Here is a 19,026-nt window from a genome sequence, read left to right as displayed (position 1 = left end):
ACTAGGCCTCTAGGGGGCAGAGCCCATTGAGCGGGCGATTTCCCGGACCCGCCCCCCTCGGGTCCTGAAAGCTAAAGCGTGGCAGGGGCCGGGCAGGGGAAGCGGAGGAGGCGGGTCTCCATAGAAACGTCCACCTGTTTCCGGCCAGGCTGTGCGAGATTAGGGGCTGCTGCGGGGGCCAATCTCAGCTAGCTCGTCTTTTCCCGGCGGCCTCTGCGGGAGTGGTGGGTGTTGTACACAATCATCATGGCGGCAGCCGGAGCCCCGGATGGTGAGTGTGGCGGTGGTGGCGGGCCCCCGGAGTGGGCCCAGGTGAAGCGGGCCTCCGGGAGGGATGCGGTCCTGTCCGCTGGGGAGTAGTCTGGCTCGGGAGCGGAGGTCCGGCAGCACCCGAGGAGGGTTGGGTCCCAGGCCCAGCCTGCGGCGAGCGCCCACCCCCTAACCCCCTTGCAGGCATGGAGGAACCTGGCATGGACACGGAGGCCGAGACGGTGGCGACCGAGACCCCCGCGCGGCCCCTAAACTGCGTGGAGGCCGAAGTCGCGGCGGGGGCGGCGGCGGCCGAGGACTCCTGCGCCGCGCGAGGCAGCTTGCAGCCGGCCCCGGCCCAGCCCCCTGGGGACCCTGCGGCCCAGGCCTCGGTCAGCAACGGCGAGGACGCTGGCGGCGGCGCGGGCCAGGAGCTGGTGGACCTGAAGATCATCTGGAACAAGACTAAGCACGACGTGAAGTTCCCCCTGGATAGCACAGGCTCTGAGCTAAAACAGAAGATTCACTCGATTACAGGTAATCGTCGTGGCACTGTCAGCGACAGCCAGCCTTCCTCACCGCGCCTGCTGATTCCTAGTGCTTGCACTATGCTGAGCACAGGGCTGGCCACCCTCTTTGCATCTGCTCCGTCAATGCTTAGAATAGTTCTTCGGAGTAAGTACTAATATGCCCATCGTTCAGATGGGGAAAATGAGACCCAAAATCATAGAGCTAGAAAGTGGCTGAGCTGAGATTCAGGCCCAGGCCTGACCCTTAGGCCCCAGCTTCCAATCAGTGTTGCCAGAAACCTCTTTTATGAAAATCATCTGAGGTACATGTTAAATTTACAGCTCCTAGGCCCTTTCCCCTAGAGGGTTTGATTCAGTGTATCTGGAATGTGGCCAGAAATTTATTTTTAGCAAATATCTTGGGTAATTCTCATAAGGGAAATTTAGGAAACGTTGCTGGCCCCTTCGTAGATTCTTATACTATTTAGTTTTCAGTTTTGTCTTGTTTACAGCACTTTGTCAACTGAAATGGTTTTTTTTTTTTAAGTTTTCTCCATGAAGCCTGTAAGTTCTCTAAAAACAACTTTATCCTTACTGATTTCTGTATCTTTGAGGCCTGTGGTCTTTCACTTAGTATTTGCATGTTTAGAGGGTTGAGGAACAACTTGGAACGAATGATAGCTGAACTTAATTGAATAATTCCTGAATACCGGGACACTGTACTAAATGTTCTGTTTCATGTCTAAATCCTTAAAACAAGTTTATGAAGAAGGAATTACTGCCATCACAATTATAGAATTTCGGAAACAGAGAGAGGTTGTGAGTTGCCTGAGCACACAAGGTGGTGGAGGAGTATTCATTTCCAGGTCTGTTGCCACATGACTCTGGTCCAGGTGCATTTTTCATCCCTTCCTTTGACTTTCTCCTATTTTTTCCCAAGGTCTCCCTCCTGCCATGCAAAAAGTCATGTACAAGGGACTTGTCCCTGAGGATAAGACATTGAGAGAAATAAAAGTGACCAGCGGAGCCAAGATCATGGTGGTTGGCTCCACGATAAATGATGTTTTAGCCGTAAACACACCCAAAGATGCTGCCCAGCAGGACGCAAAGGCTGAAGAGAACAAGAAGGAACCGCTCTGCAGGCAGAAAGTGAGTCTGTCATGTGATTGCTAGTCCTGGGAAGTTTGAGGCTTTGTCCTCTGGAGCGTTGGCTGGTGATATTCTCCCTAGAATAAGCTCCTTTTTGGACAGGGCCCATGATGGAAATTTATGGCAGCAGTTGGGTGCGGCTGGCTGTTGAGTGGAGGTGACAACCACCTGAGATTTGCAACTTTGTCTCATCTGGCGGGTCAGTGTGTCTCAAGTCTACTTACTTTAGGATAAGGCCTTTGGAAAGGCAGGCTCCAGGTATTGAAAGGAATCAGTTGTGGATTTCCCTTCTCTATTCAGTGCCAGAGAAAAATGCGACTGTTAGAATTAACCCCCCGTTTTATACAAGTGCTTACGTTTGTTTTTTCGGTTTGTGGCTTCCCCCAAGTCAACAAGCCATTTCTGGATAGGCACAGACTCGGCAGAGAGAGGTTCCTCTAAAACTGACTTTTTCAGGAAGCCAAATGAAGCTGACTAGGAACATAACCACACCGGCATTGGGTTTTTTCCCTCCTGGTCCGTGAAATGGGCGCCTGATTTTTTACCTCCTCTGTTGCTCGTGTTGGATAGGAGAGATCCAGCCTTGTCTTCTGCTCAGTGTAGCCATTAAAATTCTTTTCGTAATTAGGAAAAGTGAGAGTATTTCACCGTAGAGGGAGTTGGTTGAAAGAACCATCACTTGCAACCTTACTACTCAGCAAACCCCAGTTGTTGTCCTGGAGCCTCTCAGGCACTCTTAGTAGTGTCCTAGCAAAACAAATAGTCTCAACTTTAACCTGTGTCCTGAGTAGAGTAGACTAATCTGAACCAAGATCAGTTTTAGTAATCATACGCAGCAAGGCATGTGGCTCATAGCGTGAGAAGATAGTTTTGTGTTACAGATCCCTATTCCTCTATATGTGCTTCCAAAATCTGACCAGGTATCAAAACGTAACCAGAATTACTGTGAATATTCATGTTTTGCTATAGAAATATTCATGTGTTCAGTGACAAGGTGCTGCCCCAGATTCTACAGAGGATAACGTGTAACATATTAAAAAAAAATTTTTTTTAATGTTTATTTAATTTTGAGAAAGAGAGAGAGAGAGAGAGGGAGAGAGGGAGACAGAGCATGTCTCTTGGGAAGGGCAGAGAGAGAGGGAAACACAGAATTTGAAGCAGGCTCCAGGCTCCAAGCTGTGAGCACAGAGCCCAGCAAACTCAACGAACTGTGAGATTATGACCTGAGCTGAAAGCAAGAGTCAGTCAGACACGTAACCGACTGAGCCACCTAGGTGCCCCATGTATAACATATTTTTAAACTATATTGGCTTTTATAAAGTTTACTAGATTTTGGGGCTTTATAAAAATCTAAAACATCTGTCTGTGGAGTTTTAGCTAAGGAATCATAAATCTGTGTTAACACTTAAAAGGTGTTTGCTTGGACATTTTCATCCCCAAATATGAGATCAAAATGTAACCAATTGAGTTCTTTTCCATTTACTTATCTTCCTCTGCCGCATCTATGAAATTGTGAAATGTGAGCACGTCAGAAGTGAGTGTTCCCACTTGGTCACACCCTTGGAGCATTACACGCTTCTTAAACGTAGGTTTTGAGTTACTAATGGTAGCTTAACAGTCTTAAAACTGTTTTCCTCAACACAGGGAAAGTTTTTCCAAAAGGTGATTGTGAGGTATGAGTCGAATTAAGCTGTTAATCTCTGCTGCTTTGTTTCATTGATGCTAGTTATGAGGACTGACATGGCCTAATGAGAGGGTCCCATTCTCCTGGCTTTTTATCAGCTTGTTGAGGAATCTGGGGCTAATACGTGTAGGGACCCTCTGCTAGCAGTCTGGCACTGTTGAATTTATCCCTGCCAGAGGGTTTCTGCCGTGCCAAGGAGGCTTTGAAGTGGCCACCTGGTGCTTCACTTTGGTGAAATTGTTTCCCTTCACCCACTGGCTGCTCGGCTGTTTTTCAGCTTTTCCAAATAGGGAGCAAATAATGACCTAGAAAGTCACAGGTGGAGAGGAAACAAGCTTGGGCATTTGGGCTGGTTAAGAGCTGTTTTAGGGAGCCATGAGCCTAATGAGAACCCTTAGCAAGCTGCCTCAAACCCCCTGGGGGGCAGGGTCAGAAGCTTCTTAATGTCAGTCTAGAGAGCGATCAGCATTTCTCTTCGAAATGTGGCTCTCCAGGCTTTCTGTTTAGCTGGGGTTGAGGGTGGGGGAGCGGGGAAGACTTCTGCAGTAGGCTGAGTTTCCATTTGTTGGAGCAATGCCCCTTGTAGGCAGTTAGGCTGGTTACCAGCCTTGTGATCCGTTTCTTTGGGAGGTTAAGTTGACAGAAATGGCTGTCATTTTGTACCTAGCAGAAAACCACCCTTTGCGGTTCTCTTTAGCTTGATGTTTGTTCCTTTCAGTGGCAATTTTTTTGGTCAGAGGATTGGAGTAGAGTTCATTTGAATTAGCAATCTGGAAACCTTCGTTGCTCCAGAACCCTGATGTGTAATACGGCAGCCGCATAAAATTGATTAAAATTGAGAATTCAGTTCTTTGGTTCTACTAGCCACATGTCAAGTACTTAATAGCCCCAAATGTCTTGTGGCTGCTGTTTCAGACACTACGGATATAGGAGATTTCTATCAGAGACATTCTTGCCCCTGCTCTTTAATGTCAAAAGACCCATAATCTGTACATGTTAAAAGCTTTTGAGCCAAAACATCAAGGCTTTCTTTCTCTTTTTCAGAAAGGTAGTAAGTAATATGACTAAAATGGAGTCAGCCATTTCATTTATTATTTTTTCTGACTTATGTTATAGCAACACAGGAAAGTGTTGGATAAAGGAAAACCTGAAGACGTGATGCCATCTGTTAAGGGTGCCCAGGTAAGCCAGACTCCTTTGTGAGCGTTCTGAAAACGAACCAGACCCGCCTTCTGACTTCCTGAGGTTCCTGTGATCACGTCCTCACATCCTGTCCCTTGTCCTTCTCTGTCATGCCATTTTTCTAGTCCCTATCTCTCACTGTGCTCCTATGCCTCTAGGAGCGCCTGCCCACGGTACCCTTATCCGGCATGTACAATAAGTCCGGAGGCAAAGTGAGACTCACCTTCAAGCTAGAACAAGACCAGCTGTGGATTGGCACTAAAGGTAGGTTCCTGCTCTTGCCTCCTCCCGGCTCGCCGCTGCGGGCCCTCAGTCTTGGGTGCGACTGTGCTCCTCCTGAGATTTCTCTCTTCACTGTGCTTTGCGTGCCCCTGGCTTTTGTCTTTGCTTTTAGATGCTCACCTTCTGTTTGGACCTTTTTCCCTCATTCTTTTCAGTCTTCTGTCAGGGCCAGTCCTTCAACAGTGGCTCTTCACTTGTGCCCAAAACCAGAGGTCCCAAATGCGTGGCCTGAGGGCCAGGTCTGATCCACAGACCAGGGTTTTTTGGGTTTACACACTTTCTGTAAAAATCAAGAGATTTCACTTGATCTCGTGTGGGGGTTTTTGGGCTTCTCTTGAAAAAAATAAAAAAATCAAAAGATGTAGCTATTCTGGACCTGCATTCTCACATGGCAGCCATCGGCTGGAGCCCAGTGGTAGTTTCAGATGAGCCGCAGTCCTCACTGCCCTGTTTGCCTCCTGTGGAGCCAGCTTTGTTCGTGTATGTCACCTGCCTGGCCCCCGGATGTCAGCGTTTGTCCCCGTACCAGGTGCATTCCTAGTACTGTGGACCTGTCCCCACCCCCCTTACCTGTTTGTGCTCTGCCTGCCTCCACCTACCCCTGCCTGTGCCCACTGGGGCAGGCTGCTGCTTGCTGTTGGCTGGGAATTGTCTCTGACTATCCTCACCTTGCGTTCCCCCAGATGGTTCAAAGTCGTGTCAGTTATGCTCCAGAATTATCTGTTTCCCCCCGCCCTTTTTTTTTTTTTTGCCACTCTATTGTGCCAGTTAAGACTCCTAGCATCTTGAAACTTGGTTTGTTAAAGCAAGTTAACCTATTTCCCTGCCCGGTCTGTGTTCTGTTCTGTCCCGCCCATCTCCCTCACTGGCGCTCAAAAACCTTTGGCTCCTTCGGACCAAGTTCACATGCCTAACACATAGTGTCCAGTGTTGTCAAATTTTGGATCTAGGCTTCGGCCCTGCTTTCCCTGTTAATACGCTGTGGGTTTCATCTGCATCAGCCTGCACTTTCCACCACGCTCTGCACAGCCCTGTGTATTTGCTCCTGCTGGGCTTTTACCTGGAATGCTTACTTCCCATTCTTTGTTATTAATAACATCTTCTGAGGCCCTACTCAAATGTCCTCTCCTATTGAAGCCTTCCCCGGTGCCTCTCCCACCCTCCACATGAGTTGCTGCCGCTTCTGTTCATAGAGCACTCCGTTTACATCCCCAGAGCACTCATTACTCTCTGACTTGTCTGTCCCCCTGTTAGATTCCTGGAGGGAACCGAACATGCCTAATTCACCTGTTTGTGGCCAGCACTGTAGGTGTTCAGTGTTCGAGGTAAATGCTAAAGAGAAGTCTAGGGGGTTCCATCACGTGAGGTTACCTGGTTTCAGGGACAGGCCATTTAATGTGACTGCTTAACATGGGACCACAGTTTAATGGAAAATAATAATCAGAGGGGCAGTGGGGAGTGAGGTATCTTCTCCTTGAGAATGTCAAAACATGTTTTCTTGTTTGTAAGTCTGTCCTGGTTCTTAAGGTGAACAAAGAGCAAAATGCCAAAAACGCTTGAGTTTTCTAACAGTTTTATGATAACTTGCTGTATATTCTTTGTTTCACATTCACCTCTAACTGCATGGTCAAAAAGCAGGTTTTGCAGAATACATAAGGGCTTCCCTAGTTTTCCCAAGGGTCTCTGGACCCTCTTTAGTAGATCCTTCCCTTCCTGCAGAGCCTGTCACAGCATTGGTTTTCTTTCATTGTGAGCTTCCCTGCCTCTGTCAGATCCTTACTTGTTCACGACTTTGCAGTTGGTTTTGCTTAGTTCTCCATCATTGCGTTGACTTGCCCAAATCCTGCCTCTTCCTCAATTTTTACTTTCTCTTCCGGGTAGTCCGATTGAAGCAGTTGCTAAGGCTGATGCAAAAGGTCCCTGACGGCTAGGAGGACAGGTGCAGGCTGGGGAGGCTGGATGATGACTAAGTCTGCAGGTGCCCATTGGTGCCTCGGGGAACATTTCCATGTGAGGTGGTTGTGTAGGAAGGCCATTCTACCTGCGGCCCTAAGCAGAACCCCCTGTACCTGTGTTGGAGGTTTTATATCAGCTTGTAGGAGCAGCTGCTTTCCTGTTTTGGCATGAAGGCAGCACTCTAGAAGAATCTTGGTATGTGGGGGTTTCAGAGCTATCGGAAGCCTCCTTACTCACCAGCCTGATTAAAGGAGCATGGCCAAGACCTCTGTTTTCATGGTTGACCAAGACTGAGGTTTTCACTCTCGCCCAGACTACTGTATCGATATATGTTGGGCAGTGTCCTCACTTGCCCAGGAGTCTTGTCATCTGAGTGTCATAAGCAGCCTCCCAGCAGGACAGCTTGTTCTGGGAGTTGGCTACCAGCCACTGGTTTCATCTTTCCACTGGCGAGGAGCTGCTGTGGAATGACCATCCCGGCAGCTGGTTGGCCTCTTTGTCGATGGAGTTCGTTCCAGAGTGACGCTCAGGGGCTCCTACATGCAGCTTAAACTCTCTCTGGGGTAGCCCATGTAGCAGGCAGTCCTCCCAGCCTCAGGCCCAGCTGCGGGAAGGACGAGCTTCAGGCAGGAGACGTGGGTGGTCGAAGCCGCCAGGGGGAGCCTGTGCCCTGGCCGTAGGGGGGGGGTCCAGTGGGATCAAGCTCATTGCTGTCACTAGGAATGTGGGCCCAGGATCGACTTTTCAAGAGAAGCCAGAAATTTATCTTTTTGTGTGAAATCTCTGGACATTTCAAGGTGGCTGGCGTTTAAAAGTGTTTCAGTCTTGAAGACGGCTGCTGGTTCGGTCCTGCCCGTGGGTCACTGTTTTAGAGCCACTGAAAGTGAAAACCTGAATGGATGTCTTCACGTCCGTTCTCCCCACCCCCCCATTTTTCAGACCCCAAGGCCCACAGAATGGAAATAAAATTTGTCCAGTCAACCAGCCAGATTAGAACCCAGGTCTCTAAATTCTAGATCTGTTTTCATCAACTCATCTATTTTCAGATTCTGCCTTTTCCAGTTTTTTCTTTCTGCAAAGGCTGTAGTGAGTTTTTTCCAACTTGATTTAACTTTGCTGAGAACCTCCCTGTCCCCCGCTGTGTCTGCTGCTCTTAGGGGGTGGGTTCTTGTGCAGGAACTCCGCCCCTCCTGCCTCCATGCCCCATCCTGCGGCACTTGGCTCACTTCCTGCAGGCTCCTCTCACTCCTGGCATCCCTCACTGCCTCCTCTTTCTTACCTGCCACCCTTAAACTTGCTGCAAAATGTCTCCTGAGCCTCCTGGGATAAGTGATATCTCGAGGGTTAATCACAAGGTGTTGTAAATGTTTCAGGAGAACTTCTTCAGGTGTGTGTATATGGAGGGTTGGGGGGGCTGGGAGAGGGAACGGGGAAGTGGGAGGGCAAGTGAGGAGGAGAATGGGACAGAAACTAGTGTGAAACCCCCAAGCACTCCTTGTCTGTGTGAGCCACAGGGGCACGTTGTTGCCTCTGTTCTTGGTCCTCTTGATTGTCCCTCCCCCAGGTGCCAAAGACCTTAGCCATTGCTGGGCTCGGGCAAGAACATTGCAGTGGAAATCCTTGGGTGTTTATAAATTGCCAGACTTTAAAAATAACACCGGGAAAGCACTGTCTCTGCTCCCAGAGACCTTTAATATGTCATTGCGAGTCCTGTTCCCCGTTTGCTCCCGAGAAGTTTCCAACTGCCAAGCAAATCTCTGGGAGTGCTGGTCAGAAGACTCTGTCCCATCATCCCTAGAGCACATGGGAGACTTGAGATTCCAGTAGATCCCAAAGCCACCATCCTGATGAGGGACTGCTGAGTCACAGGAATGGACAGGAGGGCCTTTGAGTAATCACTGTAATCCCTCTCAACTAGAGCGGACTGAGAAATTGCCCATGGGCTCCATTAAAAATGTGGTCAGTGAACCTATCGAAGGACACGAAGACTACCACATGATGGTAAGTAACCCGGCGTGGGTTAGCCTCTCACTGCACTTCTGCTCATCTAGCAGGGAATGGAGCTCTAACTGAGCTTTTTTAACTGAAGAATCAAACTCAGTGTTCAGAAGACGCGCAGTTTAAGACCCTCACGTTTTCTTGATCTACCTAGAACTTTATCTGTGACCTATTCCTCAGTTTATTTTACATCCTCTCCCCACCAGTGTAAAGGGGACATGTTCAATACCTTTATCTTCCTCTTGTTTGTAATATTTTGTCTTTAGACCAGGAAAATAAATACAGAGAGGAGGATTGGCTCGCGGGTTTTCATTTTAACTTTTGTCCTACGTATAAGACAAAATCTCCCACTAACCTGGGCGTTGGTGAAGATGCCGGGCAGTCCCCTTCTGTGATGGTGTTGCTCTTCTCAGGCAGCAGCCATCAGGTGGCTGAGGACTCTGTGGATAAGATGGGGTCTGTGGTCATCATTCTGCATGGAAGTTTCCTCTAAAGAGAGCAGGCTCTTCTCTCGCGGGATGACGTTCGGAGGCATTCCCCAAGTTTATGCAGAGCAAAGCCAAGAATCCAGTGATGCAGTGAACGGAGCAGCTCAGGCAAACCCCTGAATTCTCCCAGCACTATTAAGAGGGGTCACTTTAGAAGTGAAGTTTGGTTACCAGAACTTTTAAGTTACTATGCCAGGGGCCTGACCTGAGCCATTACTAGGTGGTGCAGATGTTTTAGCTTTAGCCGACAGCATTGTAGCTGTGTCAGCCCTGTCACGGAGATGAGGAACGGCTGTGGCTCGACCTGCGCAGTGGTGTTTACAGAAGTCCTCTGCAGAGGGAGGTGTTGGAAGATCCCAGGAAAAAGGGGTTCTGGTGTTAGAGAAGTTCTCTCTGGGCAGATGGCAAGTCTCCTGGCTCCGGGGGAATGTCAGCCCCGTCCCCTCTCTTGGCCTGTTGGGGTCTGTCCGCTCCGAGGCACTGAAGCCAGGCCATGGTTGGGGTTGCGGTCCCTGGGCCACAGGGCTTTTGGGTGACCTGGGAGTGTCACTGTCAGGCCCTCCAGCCTTAAAGGATTGCAGACGTATTTGTTCTGCTTACTCAGCTGTTTTTTCCATTTATGAAGTCGGATTCTGGGTGTTTTCAGCTGGGCCCCCATTTTGCCCAGTAGCATTTGCAGCCCCGGTTTTCAAGCAGCCTGGTGAGAGGGATTTCAGACAAGTCGAGTGGACCTTTCAGAAGTTGGTTTGGATGGTCAATGCCTTCTTACTCGGTTTAAGTGCTTGTTTCTCTCTCAGGTCCTCTCCAGCAGAGAGTAGCGCTCCTAGCCCCTTCTCGTCACTAAACACCATTAAGTGGCATCCTTACCTGTAAGCAAAAGGACTTCCCTTGTTTTTTAGATGCCCTATCAGTCACTAGATTAACAGTATCATAGTTCACATCAGAGAAGGATGGCTGTGCTTTTCGTTCTCAGAGAAATGTTTTAAAAGGCAGAAAAGAACAGAGTAACAAACCCGTATATCCGTCACAAAGAAATGATCATTGGAAATATTTTATGAATTGCTTTAAACCTTTTTTTTTTTTTTTAAATAAAAGAAAACCTACCAACAGTGAACACGTCCCCAGTGTCTCCCCCTCCCCCATGACCATGAGCATGATTTATCATGTGGATCCTTCCCAGCTCTCTACACTTTTACGTTACTATAAATCCATGGACGAGATACAGTACTGTTTTGTGTTTTTTCAGTTTTCATAAACGGTCTCGTGGTATGTATCGTTCTGCAGCTTGCTGTTTTTGGTTTGACATCGTGATCTGTCTGTATTAACTATAGATCCAGTTCGTACCTTTTGAAAAGTAATCCCGCATTCATACGAGCAGGCCACCATGTCACTTTTAATTTTGCGTTCCCTTACCGACGGACATGTAGGTTTTTCCGGGTTGTCCCCAGTTCTGACAGCGCTGCTTTGAACGTTCAGACCTGTCTCCTTGTGCATGTGTGACAGTTTCTCTAGGGCAGTGGTTGTCAGACTGGTCTCTGGATCAGTAGTATGACATCACCTGGGAACTTGTTAGAAATGCAGATTCTCAGGCCCCAGACCTCCCTGAATCAGAAAGTCGAGGGGGTGGAGCCCACCAGTCTGTTCTAACAAGCCTTCCAGATGGTTCTGATGCACACTCAAGTTTGGGAGCCACTGCTTTAGGATTGGCTATGCTTAACTTGCCCACCACCTTTTGGTTTTTTGTTTTGTTTTTGGACAGGAGAATGCTCCCTGTGTGCACAGTTTTCCCCTTCCTGTAAAGAATTCACTTCTCAGCCCTCCCCCGTGTGTGTCGTGCTGCCTGCTTAGTCTCCCGACCTCTGAAGTACCGCTTGGTTTTCCTTTTTCCCTTCCAGGCGTTTCAGTTGGGCCCCACGGAAGCCTCTTACTACTGGGTGTACTGGGTCCCAACTCAATATGTGGATGCAATCAAAGACACTGTGCTGGGGAAGTGGCAGTATTTTTGAAAGCACTTTCACCTCTGGCCCAGGAGACTGACCCAAAGTGAAGGACATTGCTGGGAGAGGCCTGCAGCATCCCTGGATTTCAGAGTTCTGGGACTTTGTTCAAAAACAAAAAGCTATATCCAATCTAAGGTGATGTGGTGACTGAAGCCAGAGGTGATGTACTTTCACCATTAGCTTAATTTTAACTTAAAATCACCAGTTCCCTTTTCTTGCAGTCAGCTTCATATCATTTTTAAAGTTGATACGGTGGAAATCAATAAATCTGAATTCCGAACATGTTGTGTGGAATACTCTTAAGTGCGTTTGAGAGTAGATCTACCAATTTTGTTTAGAAAAGAATGATCAAAAGCTTGCTGGTTTCTTTTTTTTTTTTTTTTTTTAGTGACTTCAACTGAAATATTTTCATAAGTCTTTGGTTGCAAACATTTGGACTGCGTTGTGATGAGTTGGGTTTTTTCTTTTTCATATAAAATTGTATGCAAAACGAGGGGGGGGTTAGTAAGCCATATTTTTCTGTCTATCGATTCAGATTTAATTCTTTTCCCTTTTTTATGTTCTCACTTCTTAGATCTGAGTTTTTGTTTTAAAAACCCAAAGATGTCAGTTCCTGTTTTTGTACCTCATCAATGCTTCCTCTCCTGGCCTCCCTCCCACCGTGCTGCTGCTTGAGAATGTGCGGCGGGAGAGGAAGAGCTGTTTGGTCTAGGGAAGGGAGCTCTTGCACTGGGCCCTGATCTCCGGGGAGTTCCACTGCTGGTGCCATGGTTGTCTGGCGGCGTCACCGATTGGGCCTCACGGCCCAGCCTGGCGTGAGTGCCCTGGGGATGCGCTGCTCAAAAGCCACAGCTCCCAGGCCAACTAAAGCCTCTCTGAGGAGGAGCTGGGTGGAAGACAGTTTCTCCAGCCATACAGCCACAGGCCCAGATCCTTCTTTCTTTTGGAATTCTGAGAAATTCTTAAGCAGTCCAACAATTATTTCAGTTATGCTTCTCCATTTGGTCCTTCTGCTCATGCGTTATGTTCAAGTGTCCTTCATCCCAGGTCCAGAGATGCTGCCTTTCTCAAAAGACTTGTTGACCTAGTGGGTTGGCCGATGTATTTAAACATCGAAAATGGGATAAGTTACTTTCATGAATTAGCTCACCTTCTTCTGGTTTTAGCCCTTCTGTTCTTGGTACATGTGAGCTTCTGTTGTCTCCTTATGGCTTGATGGACTCTGACACGAGGGCGAGTCTCTTGGTGAATGATCCCCTCTGTGCTCTTTGCTGTTCCTCTGCTGGCTGTCTTTGCCACTCTCCTCTCCCTGGCTGCAGGCTCTCATAGTAAGGTTTGGCGAGAGATTTTCCAAACTTCACATTTTGGATTCTAGGCTGTTCCCCCTCATTCTGTGAAATGTAATTAGCATGTGTTCGCCTAAGATGACTATTCCTTGTGAGCCAGTTAATGATGATACTCTACGCCCTTCCCTTCCAAGCTGTAGTTCAGGCATCCAGCCCATGTAGACAGACTCGTGCTTCTCACGGTATAGCCTGTGCCCGGTTATGCATCTGAGCAGGGAAATCTACTCTTGCTTTTTTGGGGGGCATATGTACATTAAGTGAAGTGTCGCATCCAAGAAACCACGTGTTTGTCATCTCTCGAAGAAGGAGCAGTCGCTGCAGTGTTTCTGTCCTTGTTGGCCTGCGGAGCCTGGAGAAAAGGGCTCCTTTGCTACTTGTCAGAGCCTCCCTCTGCGGTGGACGGGTCTGCAGAGGAAATGATCACGTAGCAAGTGGAAGGTCTTCTCGGTGTGAATACTGCCCTCTTCGTTGGCCAGCGTCCCTGTCCTGGAGACGTGTCCTGACAGGGCCACACGCCCACTTTTGTTCCCACAGAGCCGGTGTCTCCGTCCCCAGACTGGCCTCACAGTGCTGCTCTCCGAGGCCCTTCCCGCCAGGTCTCCTGTGTGCCCTGTTCAGTGGCTGCACATGCCGTCTGCCCTCCTTCCTTCCCAGTGAGAGCGTGTGTCCCTTTGTCTCCCTGCTCCCCAAGGGCCAAACCGCTTCTCACTCAGGCTGCTGTCATTTCTAGGCAGGACCAAAGCCTGCGTGAGCCTTTTTGTTTTACGTAAAATGGTGCTTTTTTCCTTACTTCGAGATACTATATATAAATAATAATGTCAACGACGTCTTTTCATACAGAGCCGTTGGAGTATTGCTTTATGGAGCTCAGTAAATTTGCTAGAATGATCTTGAGCTCTGGCTCCTGACCCTGTCTGCATGGAGACCTTGCTGGGAGCACTCGGGAGAGCAGAGGTGGACAGCTCCAGAAGCCGCTGGGAGAAGTATTTGATTTAGATCCATGTCTGGGTCACAGCAGTATTCACGGGTTTGTCACTCAGTCCCGTGAGCGGTCTCTTCCTAACCTTGTTTACGGTCCAGAGTATACTGACTAAATCTGTGTTAGCAAAATGAAGTACTCGTCCCCCTAGGTGGCATCACAGTGTTAATTTTTCCTCAGGATTTATTCCTGTGCAGCTCCTTCCCTGTTGGAGGGGAGCGGCTCCTTCCCCGGGGTCATGCCCTGCCTCCCTGTGGCAGAGGACTTGCAGGCGGGTGGCCTCAGGAGGACAGATGTCAGGCCTCTCTTCCCTCCCTGAGCCCTCTTGGCCAAGTAGTGACAAGGTCACTCGTGCCAGGGCTCCGGCCCTCGCAGCTCTGCTTCTGTCAGTCTGGTCAGAGAACTTAGAAAAGCAGATTTGCGAGTTGCTGGAAGTCTCTGGTGTGAAGTATTTTAATTGAAGCTGGGCCTTTTGCAAGTGGCGTTAGCTCTTTGCAGATGGGATTGAACTAAGGATGCCCTCGCGGACACGGTGGGGCCACTGAGGCCTCAGTAGGTTCCTTAGCGGCTGCTCTACCTGACAAGGGCCAAAGAGACCAACTCTGTCACTTTGCCACATCTCAGAAAAGTTGCCATATTTCATCCGGAAGGGACTCGCTTTCCTCTTCTTCTTCCTTTAACCATGTGCCTGGAGGAGCCATCCTGGGCTCTCGCACTTGGCCCACCCTTGCTTTGCTGGGGCTGAGAAGGGGAAGGGATGGACTCCACGTGCCAGGGCCGTGTGAGGGCAGGCCTGCTTTCCACCCCATCTTCTGAGGGAGACCTCTCTCTTGCTCCTTGCTGCTGTGTTCATGCCTGTTTTCTTGGAAAAAGGATGGTCCCTTTGTCTTAAGGCTCTGCGAGGAAGTCCTCTCCAGTTAGGAGAGGACTGTTTCCTTCCTAGTAGGGCCGGATGGCCTCTCTGAAGTTACAGGTGGTCGGGAGCCCTCCAGAGTGCAGAAATCTGGCACATCTCCCTGCCAGGCTGGGTGGTTCTACTGCTTTCTAAATTTCTAAAAACCTCTTTCCTTTTCTTTCTTAAAGAGTTCTGCAGAATTATTTGACAATATACGTAAGTACCATGTTTCCTTGTGGTGTGCGCTCTGTTCTGGTTTCTGTTTTTAAATCAAATGCCTGTTTGGGAGGAGATGAACGTATTTAGTCTATTAGATTTGCGCTGCTGGATTTTTTTTAAAGTGTAACCTTGACTAGCTGTCTTATTGTTTATCCTGTAAGATTAGTCTATCAATTAAAGTTTGATAATTAATTGCGTCTCCTTTTCCTTCCAATTTTTCACGCGCCTAATTCATACTGGGGATTGACCAACATTTGGGACTGGGCCCGGGGCCATTTTTTTTTGCCAGCTGTGGTCTGTCATAGTACTCTTATTTATTTGGCTTTAAGTATATCCAGATTTGTTCCTGTGAAAAACAGTTGATACAGAGATTTTGGTCTATTTACCATGTTAGCCAAAATGACCTACTTATCAGACACGCTTGGGGTAGGACGGCCCGCCTTCCATGCTCTGGCCTCTAGGTGTCAGAGGGAGGCTGTCTCCCTGTCCGTATGCCTTCTGACTTGTGCCTCGTGTGACTTCACCTGGCCATTCAGCCTTTGAGGGCATGTTTAATAAAACACTGAGATGGAGCTACAGGGGGGAGTTGGGGTGGGAGAGAAGACCTATTTCCAAAAACAGGACAAAAACAGTCCTTGGCATGAATGAAGAGTCATGATAGTTTGTCAGAACTGGTTTTGATCCAGTACCACCCATGGGACCCTCGCTCCTTCTCTGCGCACTTTGTAAATGTTCTGGAAGGTTCTGGTCTCATTGCTCTCCCCCCCGCCCCAACTTTTTCCCCCTTATTTTCCCAGTATCTCAATCCTGAAGCAGTGCTGCCAGATTCTTAAGGATCTGTTGTATGGGAAAGAGGGGTGGGCTGGGACTGGGCCACGTGCTGTACCTTGGCTGATTCGCACCTGGAGAATCTGTACAGAGGATGCTTCTGGATTTTATCCCAGTTTTGAAGTTATTCCAGGCACCTTCAAACTAATAGGACGAGCAACTGTCCTCAGATGGAGAATGAGATAAACTCCATCCTGAATATCCTCCCGTACCTTCTGGGGTGATGTCTGGCATTTTCTCAACAGTAGTAACCGACAGAACCCTTACTACAGTCAGGGTCCCATGAACCAGTCATTAGGGCAAGAGGCAAGGACTTCTTCCTACTCTTGCTCAAGAGGCACTCTGCTTAGCCCAGCCATCCTGCAGGAATTTGAGATCAGTCCCACCCATGAGCTCTCTGCTAACACCACTTGGCTACTTTGAGCCAGATTAACCCCTCCAGCTTTCCCTTGTTTGTCAAGGCTGGTTTTGATCTGAAGCTTTCAATAGCCTATCTTACTCCCCAGATAGAACCTTTCCTACTGTTCACCCCATTTTATATAACTCCTAATTCTTGAGTTTCTTGCTTCTGTTTTATTCCTCTCCCCTTTATCTAATGTTAATCCCTTGCTGTTTTCCCCTTTTTTGTTTTGGAAAATTTCAAACCTACAGAAAGCTGCAATCTGCTACAGTGACCACCTCATACTTTCACCAAGGTTCACCAGTTGTTAAAATATCAACAACATGTGTTTGCTTTCTTCTCCAGACACACATGCACTTTATTTTGCTGGAACATTGGACAGACATACAGAAATAGTGACACTGAGCACTCACCTCCTAGAATGACACTGCTGTACCTTAGCACAACACCATTGTCTCATCCAAGAAAATTCATATCAATTCAACAATATCTGTTTTACAGACTGAAAAACTTCTAGAGCTTATTTTTCCAACTCCTAATCCTTATGTTTTTGAATCTTTACCCCGGTCTTGTGTTTTTTCAGTACCCACTTAGCCTTTCTGCTGTTGCTAACCTTGGTTTTTCTCTCCCACCTTAATTTCCCCCATATATTTCTTTCATCTTAATTTTCAGTGTGACCCCAGATCTCTTCCTTTCTTGTCCTGAGCCTTGCACTACTTTATGTCGTGGGCTTGTCGCAGTTGGCCACAGCTGGGGTTCTGGAGGAGGTGTGCTCAGGGAACTGGCACGTCACAGAACAGAGTCCTCTCAGCCACCATTCCAGCTCCCTTCTCCATCTGAGTCTAAGTCTTAAATACTCCAGGGGTCCAGGCATCAGAACTCTTGGTTTTTGGTGACAAACCTGATTCGCATGACGTAGGCACTGATTCAGCTCCTGTAAGTGGAAAACCAAGGGTCTCACACCTATAGCCCGATAACAGGCACTCAAGTCAGGCTGTCGGGCATCTGACCCACTAACCCCCAACTCTGCTTTGCCAGATAGTGCTCTTATTGGGGGCTCGTTGCCCTTGCCCTCCACAAACACATGAACATGGTAACCTCAGCATGGTAATCTGGGCACATACTAGTAGTTGACTTCCATTCATTGTGAGTCTGGGGCTTTCAAATACTCCAACCTGTAGAAAACAGCAGCTTTGGCAGACCATCAAGCAAGGTTTTGACCTCTTGCTCTATACCAGGCCAGTGCTACTTGGAAAGGGACTTGCTCCAAACACTGCCTTCCGGTCCTGTGACTTCGACTTCTTCGAGTCTTACCATATGCCAGGCACTGGGTCAGATTATGTATGTGCGTTAAGTTATATTGTCAACACTTCACCACATCCCTCGTCTCCCCCACTTAACCCAGTAAACAGGTGCAGACAAGCGAAGTGGCTGAGCCAAGGGTGTGTGGAGGCTACCATCCAGAACCCAGTTTTGCCTGATGCCAAAGTCTGAGTTCTAGATACACACTTTATTGTTGAGAACCTAGGCAAGTCCTTGGCTACTTTGTTTTCTTTCACAGATTTTCTTCTTTCCCTGGTTTAGCTAGATGTCTTAAGGGCACTAACTTGAGTTTGTAAATTGTATTTTTAAACTTTGAACCCTGACATTTGTTTTTTAATTGGCTACCATGTTAAAAATCAGAACAGTAGGTAATCCAGTACTTGATAAAATTTCAACTGGTAGGTAATTTCTCACTCAGTTCTCAGCTCTGATCCATCCTTCACTTTAGGCTTACACATGTAAGGATCCATCCTGGGAACTGAAAGTCAGGAGTTAAGGCTGGGGGCTTAACTCCATGGGGGACTTCACAGCTGAGGGAACCAGCACGGTGTGGGGGTGGGGGACAGGGGGGGAGCACTTCACAAACTCACCCTCCAGCCCCGTGACTCCAGTCCGGAGTTTTTCTTGAGCTCTTGCTGGTTATCAGTTATTTGCTTGGGCTAACCCACAAACAATTCCAGCACGGTCCTCAACCTCAACCGAAATTCTATCCTCCAATCTAATCCTCCTCCATTCCCTATTTGAGGCAGTAGCTCAAGCAGCACTCAAGCCAGACACTTGAGACAGACCGTAGGCTCGCTGCCTTCTTCGTCTGACCAAGTGTGGCCATTTTTATTCCCACGGTATCTTTCCAGTCTGTCCCTCTTTATCCCAACCCCCAAATCTGCATTTTTCTCATGGGCTCTTCCAGTAACTACCACGTCCATCCCCTCAGCGTGCCCTCTGCATAGCTGCCAGCGTCTGAGGCCAAGTGTATCTGACTGAGTCTCCCCTGCAGAAGATCCTGTCAGCACCCTCTGCCAACGAGTTCCTTAACCAGGCTAAGGCCCTCCTTTGGGACACAATCCCAGCCAGAGTCAAGAGCCATAGGCGGCCCCACCCAGGAGCCCATGCTGTAGCAATGTCCCAGACTGAGCAAACTGACTTCCCACCTCCTGCCGTGGTACGCGATGCTCGCCGGCCTGCCTGCCCGCCCGCCTGGCCAGCTCCTGCAGAACCTTAGAAACTGCTCGGGCTTCATTGCCCACCAGTGCTTTTCCCAAGTATCGGTGCCCCTGCTTCTGTTCCACTCCTCCCAGTTTCCACATACTTTTAAGTGTCACTTTTATATTTTTCACTTATTACACAATACATGGTATTTATAATTAAAGAAATACTGATCGGCAGAATTAAGCCAATGTATTCCTACTACATCATGGTGATCATTATTAACATTTCGGTAGGTGTTTTATAGAAACGGGATCATGCTAAACATCGATCTTTCCACGTCATTGTGTAAAATTATTTCTATTTAACCAATCTCGTATGGTTGGACATCTA

General features: G+C 48.2%; 1 protein-coding gene across 6 annotated transcripts; it reads left to right on the top strand.

Annotated features, from left to right (window-relative positions):
* The first annotated feature begins 20 nt into the window (after positions 1 to 20).
* UBFD1 (ubiquitin family domain containing 1) lies at positions 21 to 15,128 on the top strand. 6 transcript variants are annotated; one of them, XM_060648782.3, is made up of 8 exons: positions 21 to 271; positions 454 to 786; positions 1,699 to 1,907; positions 4,708 to 4,773; positions 4,932 to 5,037; positions 6,310 to 6,380; positions 8,930 to 9,012; positions 13,684 to 15,128. In XM_060648782.3, the coding sequence occupies exons 1-7, from the start codon at positions 247 to 249 to the stop codon at positions 9,008 to 9,010; spliced, it is 891 nt and encodes a 296-aa protein (XP_060504765.3). In that variant the 5' UTR covers positions 21 to 246; the 3' UTR covers positions 9,011 to 9,012; positions 13,684 to 15,128. The 6 variants fall into 6 exon arrangements, with proteins under 6 accessions (XP_060504765.3, XP_060504764.3, XP_060504767.3 ...); XM_060648781.3 differs by lacking the exon at positions 13,684 to 15,128 and adding an exon at positions 11,393 to 11,506 and having other exon boundaries at positions 24 to 271; XM_060648784.3 differs by lacking the exon at positions 6,310 to 6,380 and having other exon boundaries at positions 26 to 271.
* The last annotated feature ends 3,898 nt before the right edge of the window (positions 15,129 to 19,026 follow it).

Source organism: Panthera onca, chromosome E3 (assembly GCF_046562875.1).
Source record: "Panthera onca isolate mPanOnc1 chromosome E3, mPanOnc1 haplotype 2, whole genome shotgun sequence".
NCBI lineage: Eukaryota > Metazoa > Chordata > Mammalia > Carnivora > Felidae > Panthera > Panthera onca.
This window is presented reverse-complemented; position numbering and strand designations above follow the sequence as displayed.